At 39.7% G+C, this 11749-nt stretch overlaps 1 protein-coding gene across 15 annotated transcripts; it reads left to right on the top strand.

The window, feature by feature from the left end:
- The first annotated feature begins 308 nt into the window (after positions 1-308).
- On the top strand, positions 309-10774 carry tpm1 (tropomyosin 1 (alpha)). Of its 15 annotated transcripts, none has more exons than XM_041998189.1 (10): positions 314-640; positions 1020-1145; positions 1329-1454; positions 4557-4690; positions 4917-5034; positions 5440-5510; positions 6269-6344; positions 6564-6626; positions 6720-6789; positions 10114-10774. In XM_041998189.1, exons 1-10 carry the CDS (start codon positions 527-529, stop codon positions 10194-10196), a joined length of 981 nt encoding a protein of 326 aa, XP_041854123.1. In that variant the 5' UTR covers positions 314-526; the 3' UTR covers positions 10197-10774. The 15 variants fall into 15 exon arrangements, with proteins under 15 accessions (XP_041854115.1, XP_041854118.1, XP_041854117.1 ...); XM_041998182.1 differs by lacking the exons at positions 1020-1145; positions 10114-10774 and adding exons at positions 7358-7436; positions 8382-8586 and having other exon boundaries at positions 316-640; XM_041998181.1 differs by lacking the exons at positions 1020-1145; positions 6269-6344; positions 10114-10774 and adding exons at positions 5734-5809; positions 7358-8586 and having other exon boundaries at positions 309-640.
- Positions 10775-11749: the final 975 nt, after the last annotated feature.

Below are 11749 nucleotides of genomic sequence, written 5' to 3' on the forward strand. Positions count from 1 at the left end.
GTCCAAGGAAAGGAGAAATCACCTGAAAAAAAAATCACATGAGAAGTAAAAGTAAACATATGAGTACCCAGCAAAGAGACAAGTTAAGAGACAAGTTAGTAAAAGTGTTCTAAAATGCCTTAATTAAAAAGAAAAAAAAAGAAAAAAGAATTTGTCTTCATTTGTATCTTCTCGAGAAGATACGTTCAATTTCAGCTGTTACATTATCATTATGAATCCTTTCCGTGGGAGTTGGCCTATTTGTTACTCCCCATATAAAGGCGTATCAAAAGTCAAATGCTTAGGAAGTACGAATCGCCGAGCAGTTCCTTAAAAAAACGCTGGAGCACCCACACGCCTCCTCCAAACAGTATTGGATGTCCAAAGGAATCCAGTCAGCCCCCTTGAAAGTACATATTTGACAGGGCAGAGTCAGGCAGAGCCCGCACTCCAGCTTAGCCCTCAGTAAGGCACAGACGCCCCAGCCCCATTCCCACTCTCTCCTTTTGGAAGTTTACTTGGTGCTGCCGAACAGCAATAAGCAGCCATGGATGCCATCAAGAAGAAGATGCAGATGCTCAAGCTCGACAAGGAGAATGCCTTGGACAGAGCAGAGCAAGCTGAGTCAGACAAGAAAGCAGCAGAGGACAGAAGCAAACAGGTCGGCTGATTTTTTTTTTTTTTTTTTTTTCTTCTCCCCTTTGATGGAAACCTCCAAAGATCCATATAAAAGCAGGAATATTTTTTTAAAAAAAGGATCCCCTCTCAAATATGGATTAAATATGTTCACGGATAATCCCAGTAAAGGATTTATTTAAAAAATTCTTTTTCATTATTGTATTTCAAGTGTTTATTTTTGGAAAATGCTATAAATGATCCTCTCAGTTATTTTAGCAGGTGATGTAGTAAAATGTAGAATAGAAAATTATGTTCATTTAAATGTAAAAGAAACATTGTTTCATTTATATTTTAAAAAAGCAAAGATATCTGTATATTTCAAATTTTGCTTAACTTTAAACTTTCTTTGCATGCATGTGTAGTTAGAGGAAGAAATAAGAGAGATGGAAAAGAAATTGCGTGTTACAGAAGACGAAAGAGATAAAGTGTTTGAGGAGTTCCAAACTGCTGAGGAAAAACTGCTGACTGCTGAGGAAACTGCCACCAAGGTATCTCAACCTAAAGTGCATGAGCTTCCCTAACTTCTCTTTCTGTTTTCCCCCTGTCCTGTCCTCTGTCCCCTGTCTCTTCCTGTACACGCTGTTGCGCCTCTGCGCGCTCACGCCACTCCGTTTCTGCGCCCCATCACCGCTGATACTGTCCTGCACTAAAAAAACAAATAAATAAATCAGCTTGAAGACGATTTGGTGGCTCTGCAGAAGAAGCTGAAAGGAACTGAGGATGAGCTGGACAAGTACTCCGAGGCTCTTAAAGATGCTCAGGAGAAACTTGAGCTGGCCGAGAAGAAAGCCACCGATGTAAGTACAGAAGGGATTCACAGTGGCACCATTCTTCCACCACGCTACCTCACATCTTCACTTTCTCATCTATGAGGGAAACGACAGTTCAACACCACAGAGAAGCAGACTGTCTTCACTGTAATTCAAGCTGCCTTCGTCTGATCTCTCTTTAAAAATATTTGCTTTTGCAGATGGGTACGTTTGGCAACGTTGCCCATTCTTTAATACTGACTTTAACTCCAAAATGATCTGTTTTGTGATTTTGAATTGTCGTTTCATGTTCTATCAAGAATCACGTTGTCACTTACAAGTCAGTCCAAAGAAGGTCAAATTTGCTAATTAACAAGTTCTTTATTAATTTCTTTTAACTGAACACTTAGAAGAAAAACATAAAGAATGTTTTTATTTTTCAAAAACCCCATAAGATCTTATCTTGCTTTAGATCTAGACTAGACCAGTCCAGTTTTAAAGCTCTTGTTCAGTGATGAGTATAGTCTTTAGTGTAATGTGCAGACTTCCCAAATGCTCATAGAGCCAGCGCCTGGATAAATATAGCCCACAGCTTTATATGGTCAAGATAGAGCTCACAGCGGGCTGCGCTCTTTGCTTACCACAGAGAAAAACACACTTTCCCATCAAAATGTCCCAGGCAACAAACTACATAAAAATGACCTAGATTTTTTCTTGTTTGCCACTAATTAGATAAATCATTCCCTTCTGAAAACTTTTGTCGCCCTATTTTTTATTGCTTTATTTATTTTTCCTGGTTTCATAGCCTCATCTCCTTTGAATAAATATCTGTCAGTAAAAACTATGTCAGGAATTTTCATTTTGGCCTTTAAAGGGCGCGACCTGGTGGAGACAAAATAGCTTTAATTCCCCAGAAACATATGTTCTCACGACGAAAGCCCAGTTAATGACAGAACTGGGGGGACTGCCAAGTTCAAGCGCAGCAGACAGATATTTACTGTTTACTCTTAAAAGTAAACCCGGTTGCACCAAGGCTCTGAGGGGGGAAAACCCGTTGTAGTAATCCTTTAATTGGATTCCAAAGAGCGCGTTAGGGCAAAATCTGCCAGAGTCTGGTGAGTTTTAGCGTCTTACGCTTGAGGTGGGATTCTATTTCCATAGATGCATGCTGAGCCCTTTTTTTTTTTTTTTTTTTTGAACATTTGCTTGCAGGGGCGCTGAAGGACACGTTCATCCACGTTCCGTGGCAATTTTTTTCCCATTTTTGAATGGCTGCTCTGTGTATTTGCAAAGTTTCAAAAGCAGCCTGTAATTAGGGGATTCAGTTCAGACTTAAAATATTTTGCTGCCACGTATGTACTGCACCCAGTTGACCAACAGAGGGCGTTGGAGCTTCGTTAGTTTCCCAGAAGCATGCTCACTACAGTGCCTGGCAAACAGAGGGTGCCTTTTCTCATTAAAGCATCATTCTGTGTGAATTCAATCTCGAATCATTTTATTATTTGATGTGCAAGTATGATAGATTAACATCTGCAGGCTATATTCCCTTTGTTATTCCCTGCAGAATAGCTTATTTTTCAAGACAAATGTTGAAATCAGCGGTAGCCCACTTCCTGGATAAAATCAGGCAATGCACAGTGCGTCTTCGGTAAGCTTGCGCACCGTTAAATCTAACTTCACGCAGCTTTCAGCACCAGCAAGGACGTCATCCTCTTGCTTGTCAATTTCTCGGAAATTAGCTGCAGCAGTGGAGCCTCTTTTTTTAAAAAATAGTAGTGCTGTAAACAATGGCCGGAGTTGCACCGCTGGATGCAGTAAAACGGAAGATCAAATCCTTGCAAGAGCAGGTTGATGGTGCTGAAGAAAAAGCCGAGAGAATACAGAAGGAGTTGTTCGGGCAAAGGAAAGCCAGGGAACATGTAAGCATGTCAACAGTCAAATGATACCTGCGCATCAAAACAAATGTTAAACCCCTTTACTTTGTTACGTTGTTCATCATGTTGGGCGACAGTTTGAATTGCTAGAAAGATAGCGGGATGGGCCGTAGTGCTGGAGGCTGAGCTTCTCTTGGCTCCAACCTGTGCCGCCCTAAGTCTCAGATGGGGGGTTTTGATAGCCAGCTGCTCCTGGCTAAACGTGTTTAATTATCAACGTAAGGCTGCTCATAGCTCTGCTATTGAACAACGTGGTGTATTAGATCTTTGTGTTGACTCATATCCGTACTTTGGTCCTCTTGCATTTCCTTTCAAACACTTCGTTAAGCTGCTCTTTTCATTTTAAAATGCAAGCAATGCTACACTAGGCCAAAGTTTTGAATTTTTTTCTAGGTAACAGGAAGTCACAGCTAAAATGTGGCAACATTTTAACTGCCAGCCTGCGCTGTCACTTCATGCTCTTTGACTTGTCCATATAAGGACAGTAGCTTTTCACAGCTACTAAGATTTAACATAGTGGCTTACCAAGACGGGAAATGCGTGTTTTTGTGCAGGCTTTGCAATCAGAGTTTAGCTCCGAAAGATTCTTTTTTTTTCCAATTTGTCTTCTTAACTCGGGGTGCACTTTGGTCATGCAGTCTGTTTTTTTACTTGAGCTACAGGAGAAAAGACCTTTTAAGACAGTCTCATACCTGAGCACATCAGAAAGCAGAAGTTGCACCACGTCTGAGTTAACAGAATTGGACAGCTTTTTTCAGTTTATATTAGTTTTCCTCCAGATATATTCATTAAACACGAGCCATGGTGTTAAAAGCTGCAAACACTTGTTAACTGCACAGGGAGATATGTAACTGTGTCAGGCCCTTTGACTTGAGCCTTGTTAATGCTCTCTCAGGGGGCCAGTAATGAGGTGCAGTATTGTTAGTTGCAATAATCATTATGCATAGTCTGTGAGGAGCACAGGAAAACCTGCTGGGAAACCCTTTCCCAACAGGTGGCACACAGAAACACTTAAGAACAACCATGATTACACTCTCCCACCAGGTCTTTGGAACAGCTTTTAAGAGCAATACAAAAGCCATAAATCCAGTAGACAAATAAATTTACCACCTTCTTTCTTTGGGCTGATTTATTTTTGAAGTTGTGTGATTCCTGGGTCCTATATTGAAGATGAAAATATCTTCAGTTTCCTGATGTGCTGCTCGTCTGTCCTTAGGCTGAGGGAGAAGTCGCTTCTCTTAACAGACGTATCCAGCTGGTTGAGGAGGAGTTGGATCGTGCTCAGGAGCGTCTGGCCACCGCCTTGACCAAGCTGGAGGAGGCTGAGAAGGCTGCTGATGAGAGTGAGAGGTGGGTTTTTGGCTCTTAGTCACTACCAGTTCAGTATCTCTCCTACTTCTGAAAGCAGCTGGGAAATTGTAAATAAAAGAATTAAATGTCAATCTTTAAGTAAAGTGAAGATTTACAAGTTGGCGCTACTGTTCATGAGACTAACTGTCCCCTCAGAGAGACTATAGGAAGTCAGCTGGGTCTCACTTTCAGATCCCTAACACACCCCGTCTGTTTCCTTACACAGAGGCATGAAGGTCATTGAGAACAGGGCCATGAAGGATGAGGAGAAGATGGAGCTGCAGGAGATCCAGCTAAAAGAGGCCAAAAACATCGCTGAGGAGGCTGATCGCAAATATGAGGAGGCAAGTTTTTCAGACATGGGCAGAATATAAAACATCAGTGCGAATTAAAAGCAATCACTGCCTCTGTTACAGATTGTCTTACTCACAGATGCCATTATTCCTTAGCATATAGACATATATCTGCACTTGTAAATGTTTTTAAAAATGTCTCTTATCAATTTTTTACTCCAAATTCTGTATTCACAGGTGGTTGTAAGCAGACATGGGCATTTATTAATGTATTTGTCAACTCTGAATGGAGGCTGGTGTGCTAACCTTTACTGAATATCAATCTAAGTGTAGTTATAAATATTTCTTCATACTCTTGGAAAGAACTTGTAATGGTTGACTAATACTGTACATTGATGAACACGTTATCTGTACTAAGTAGTTGTGGCGTAACTCTTTGTTGTGTTTCACCCTAAGGTGGCTCGTAAACTGGTCATCATTGAGGGTGACCTGGAGCGTACAGAGGAGCGTGCTGAGCTATCAGAAGGGTAAGATGTTTCACCTTTGTGCAAGCTAAAGCTGCACTTACACCAGCATGAATGCTGACGTGGACACATTTTTAAAAGCTTTGAGCACTAATAACTCAACGTTTGAGTCTTGTTTTCATTTGGACAGTGTGCACTGTGTTCTTACTGTCTGTGGTGATTATTTGCATGCCCACCCTGGTTTGAATGGTTTTGGCTTGCACATGTGCACCTTACTCACTAACAGGCGTGCTCGAAGAGTGGAGGAGGAACTAAGCATTTTGGAGCAAAGCCTGAAATCACTAAACTCCTTAGTCACACAGGTACTACAACTCATAATTAACACACACGTATTTCTGAGCCGCTCTGTTGGCCGTGCAGCGTTTGCTTTGCCTGCTGTGCTTGTCCCTTTACTTTTATTCTGAGCATATTAGATTTCTTTTTCATGCCTAACATAGCAGGGAGCTGTGCAAGAATAACATCTTATCTTAAGAAAAGCATGATATTTGAACAGTGAAATAGCAGTACCCAAATTATTGATTAACAGCTCACATTTTATTCTTACATTCCTGCTTTGTTACGCCACTTCTTTTTTAGTGTTTGGGTTTCCCTCTTGTTTAATCCCTGTAGTACTTATTTATATTGTTTCCTTTCTCTGTCTTTCTCGCTTTTCGTCGTCCCCTTTTTGTCTACTTCTGCTTCTTTCCATCTTTGCCTCCCCCTCCCCCTCCACTTCCGTCCTTGCATCCTTGGCAACATTATCCCTATTTCCAAAACAACAGCAAATGCTCTGAGCTTGAGGAAGAGTTGAAAACTGTGACCAACAACCTGAAGTCACTGGAGGCCCAGGCTGAGAAGGTAAGTGCGACTATCCGGGCCAGTGCATGCTGTTAAACCCCCCAAGCTTCCAAGTAGACTTGATGGACAAGAAACAAAAGAGTCTAAGGAGTCAAATCTCTCCACTCCTGTTAAATCTGTCTCTAAAAATGCAGTAAAATCAATCTGCCACCATTTTGAATGCACATTGCATTCATGTTCACTCGATATTTCTGACTCTTTCTTGTTTTTGTTGAACAGTACTCACTGAAGGAGGACAAGTATGAGGAGGAGATCAAGGTCCTCACTGACAAGCTGAAGGAGGTACAGTTTCTTAAGGCACATTTTCAGTTGTAGGATGATTGATCCAAGCATCAGAGTTTGAGTGTTGGACTTGGATGTGTCTTCGTAATGCAGGCTGAGACTCGTGCTGAGTTCGCTGAGAGATCAGTAGCCAAGCTTGAGAAGACCATTGATGACTTGGAGGGTAAGTTAAATTTTTTTTCCCTCTATTTGTTCTCAAATGTGGTACCAGTGAATGTATTTAGGTAAGTTCTATTGTTAGCTCTTTAGCACGTTGTCTGCTTTCCTCTTGAGCTATATTACACTTCCCTCTTAACTCCACTAGCTGTCTCTTTCAGACTGCACCACACTTTTGCAGAAACAATTTTTTCTGTTCAAAACTTTTTTTTATTCTTGAATGTATGCTTTTGATGTTTATAGAAAGCAGGCTCATGGATTGACCCATAGTTTAAGCTGAGCTAGTGAGAGACGAGGGTTGCGACCCGTATGATGGTGAAAAGCAGTCTAGTTTTTGCTCATGTTGAGGAATTTCCTCAGAAATTTGTTGCACTTTAATTTTTATCATTTTTATTCCTGCTGTAACTTTGTATCCCTCATTCTTGCTTGTTTTCAACTTTTAATGTGTTTTTTTTCTTACCATGCCAATGGTTTGGATGCTTCACCTTTCACCTCCTTGTCATGTGCACCACCATCTTTGCTCTCTTCTGCTGCACCTTCCTAACTCCCACCCTTCACCCTTGGCCCACCAATAGATGAGTTGTATGCCCAGAAACTGAAGTACAAGGCCATCAGCGAGGAGCTGGACCACGCCCTCAACGACATGACTTCCATGTAATTTTCATCTTCCTGCACCCGCTTGTTTCGCCGGCATCTTCCTCTCCCCTGCACCATTCTTCCCCATTATTATCCCCATACCTCCCTTGGGTTCATTATATATTCTTGTGCCCAGTAGACCCATTTTTATCATTTTATTTTTACTATGTTTGATGTCTTAAAACAGACATTTCTGTATTTTATGTCTGTGTAACTGAAGTCTCCTTGCAGTAATTTCATATCGTCATTTGTGTGGTTATGCAAATACGGAGTGCCAGTTGAATCTGTATCATTAGTGTTTAAGAAAACTCAAGTAATGTGCATGAACAGGAATATGCATGGGTTTCACTTTTAAGAAGTAATCATTGTTCCATTTGGGACTTCATGCATTTTCATGGATGTTTAATTTTTGAAATCTTGGAAAAAAAATATTTTCACCTGATATCTGACATCCTAATGAAAGCATGCAAGTTGTTTATTGAAATGTCAGGTATTGTATTGAGGAGGCATTTCAATGAGTCTGATTCACTCACTGTAAATCCAGGTTTAATGTTCTTTCACCTTTGCTCCTCTACTAATATGGTCTACTTCTGTCCAGAAGAGAGGCCCTATGTATGTTCATGAGATCCTCCTTTGTGTCTTTATACCAGCTGAAGGTTAGTTTTCATGCTGTAGTTTAGCATCACTTCTTAATTATTTCCCTTCCACATTTGGTCATCCTGTGGGAGATTAAGGAGGAGCACCACATCTGTTTGTTAGTCTACATTTGAACTGGAGGAGTTGCCCCAACTTCTAGTTTTTGTTTCCAAGTGTGTTCAGAATGCACAGTTCATTGTGCATTGTGCATCTATGGTGTGTTGGCGTGACTCCTGTCGTTCTGGTGTGTTGTGGTACTCATCTCGTATTTCCATAGGCCCCCGACTGACCCCCCCGGTTCACTGTACTTCTTCTTCTTCCACACAGATAAATTGTTTACACCTCATCAAAGACGCCTCCTGCCGGCTGAGCAGCATCTGTCTGCTCTCTCCAACCTTCTCTCCATTTTCCCTTCCTTCTCTGTCTTTGCTTTTCTGTCTTCCTTATGTTTTCAAGTCACTTGCATCCCATCCTTTGTACAGAATCCTAGAATCTTTCTGCATTGTATAAAGAATAAACATCCTTCGTTCTATGGATGCTGTATCTCTTTACTCTGTCCTGATTATTTTCTTTTTAATGTCTTCTGAACGTGAAGTGGCTCCAGTGAAGCCAAGAGGCCTTTATTTATTTTCTTCATCTCATCAAACCATTAGCTCTTATCTCCCTTTTCCAAGGTGCAGTTGTGGACTTTGATGTTCTTTTTCATTTCCTTCAAATATTGTTCTGTGAAGCTGAGCTGTTAGGAAATCTCAGTATTTTAATGAGTGCCAAAACCCATAACGATTATAAGTGACAGAAAGCTAAGCAACTGAGTATTTGAGACTGAAGCATGTGAGCACTTTCTAGCGTTTAGGATTGTGAGAGAGGTATCAGACTGGAAGGATGTGAGAGTTGGTGAGCGTTAGTGCTAGACTTATCAGGAAGATTGTGGTAGTGTGATGGGTGAAATGCAGAGCAGCATGTACTGGAGCCTCATATGGAAAAATTAGATGAAGCTGATATCTGTGATCATGACAAATGGGCTTTGTATGAAACATAGTAGTCCCCCCCACCCCCCCTATTATTTGAATAAATACTCAATGACACATACTGAGTCTTTTTTCTTTAAAATCATAACCTTAAAGTCATACAAAGAAAATAAACTAACGATCTTATATATTTATATATATTTATTTATTTATTTTTTCCTCACTTAAATTTTATTTATTGATTTATTTTAAAATTAAGGGTTTCTGCTGTGGTTTCTTCTGGGTGAAATTAACTCATCCTCAGTCCCATGTGTTTTTTCTACACACGGCGATGGCTTACTGCAGACTAAAGTCTCAAGCAAGTGCCAAAATCCCCTTAAACTAAGAACATGGGATCATTATATACAGGCTGAATAGATATTTTTATTCTTTTAGGGGGAAAAAAGTAAAAGATCTGTTCTAAGGAAGAGAGGTCTCAGTAGATAGTCCAACTCTTTTCCCCTTTCCTCTGATTTCTTGTCCTTTTTCTGTTTCAATTTGCTTCCTGACTGCAAAGATCATCGCCTCCGGCAACTTGAGAAAAACCACCTTCTTGCTAATGAACTACATGTGGTCTTAAATGAGGACTAACTTATTAAATGCTTTGTGTGTTGTTATGATTTTGTTATTAATGTTTGTGTGGTAGTCTCAACCAGCATAAGATCCCCAGTTCTTCCATCTACATTGTCCACATATGATGCCTGCACTGCTTGAATTTCGTGTTGCTGTTTAATCAGTGTATTGTTCAAATTAAGACTCATCCTAATATATTTTCTAGCATTAACTATAACATGAACATTGCTACCATAAACATTTTTTCTCTACATTGTTTTCATGTTTCCATACTTGCTATAGCTTTGTTGTAGACTTGCATGGTTGCTTGCATATCATACTTGTTTCTCATTTTTGTCATAGATGTATTGGCTGAGTTAAATATTCAACAGCTGACCTGAATGATGTAGTCAGTTTGATTATTAATGAAAGCTAACCAGCTGACTCACTTGTGCTCGCTTGTGTGAGATTAAAATGTCTTCATTTTGATGTTCTAACAGAGAAACTGTCCCAAGCTAAAGAAGAAAACCTCGATATGCACCAGATGCTGGACCAGACTCTAATGGAACTGAATAACTTGTGAAAGCACAGTCTGACCCCACACACTCACTGTGGTTTGGCTATTTGTGCTTGCACCTTGCTTACCATAAAACCCCTCTTCTCCTATCTTGTTAATGGTGGAGAATGAACAGCCAGATGCTTTTCTTATTGCAGACACCTGCCTTCAGTGGAACTCAGACAAGGAGCCAAACTTAGGAGAAGTAAAGCTTAAGCATTCCCCTTTATATTGCATCATTAAATTCCAACTTGTTTATGCACATACCAAAGGACAAAGTAGAAAAATTTTGCACTTGATAAACCTCATGTATGCATAGTACAAACTTTGTTTGAAAAGACCCCCTCTCAATTGTAAGTATACAGGCTATGCCTGTCAGTATGTATACTGGTGCTACTGCATTGCTCATTGTGTCCAATATAATATATTCCATTTTCATTCTTTTTAAAAGCATATAGTCCAAATTTCTTTTCATCGTGTCTGTTAGCACAAGGTAAGGTGGGTGTGCATTGTTTTTAGCTTTGTTTTAATATAGATGTTTCAAGTGTTCAACATATCTGAAATGTACAAATTATGAATATAAATAAAAGCACATTTTGAAAGTTTTCTAACTTTGTTTATGGTCCATATATAGTCTTGCCACAAATGCCTTTTGGGAATTTGTAGAAAATAAAAAAAAAAAACTTATTTAAAAGATGTGTTTAACGGAGAATGGCTAAATGTGATCAATTCTCTGAACAAGTGGAGATATTTGTTCAGTTTTTTAGGTTAATTGGATTACTTCTGGCTCAGTTTTTCTGACCCTCAGATTGACTGAGCTGAGGGAAAAACATTACCCTGTTTCTCAGGTTCATTGCAACTCACTTGGGCTACAAGAGAACATTTTGTTCTGTAACACATTTTTATAAATGATCTTACTAAACTTATTTAGTAGCTATCATTGGAGCTAAACACCCTTTTCTGACTTATACTGTATGTAATCCAACTGTAAAACGTGTGTGTGGTGGGTGAAGTACTATTCTAAAGGATGTGCATTTTTCATGTTTTTAATGTGCAAATTGAATTTGTCTGAAAAATAATCATATAGTGAAACAGTTGTGGGCATGTCCTCTTATCTATAAGTCTTGTGGAGAAACAGCGGTAAGCTAAGGGTGTGTGTTGTGGTTTGAGTCTTAGAGCTGACTGCACACAAACCCTTGGGGACCTGCTGTCTCTGTGGGGATTAAATTGAGGTACCAATGGGTACAAACTCTGTTTTAGATGAAAGGGTAGAGATGACTTAGGTTAATCACTATGGTTATGCTTTCATTAATAATAATAATAAACTTCATTTGCAGAGACAGGTCTATAAAACACAAACCTACATCATACAAACAACATACCGAATAAATAGGAAAAAAAAAATTTAAAAAAGAAAGAGAGAAATACCAGACAAGATTAGTGCACACTGGAAAGCATGCAAACTGTTAGACCAATGCTGTCTCAGTTTAGAAGTGAATCAGCAGTTTTTCAGAGGGCTAACTAGGGCTTCTATAATGTGGTTTTCTGACTCATCCAATTGACACATAAAACTAAACATA

Source organism: Melanotaenia boesemani, chromosome 10 (assembly GCF_017639745.1).
Source record: "Melanotaenia boesemani isolate fMelBoe1 chromosome 10, fMelBoe1.pri, whole genome shotgun sequence".
Lineage (NCBI taxonomy): Eukaryota > Metazoa > Chordata > Actinopteri > Atheriniformes > Melanotaeniidae > Melanotaenia > Melanotaenia boesemani.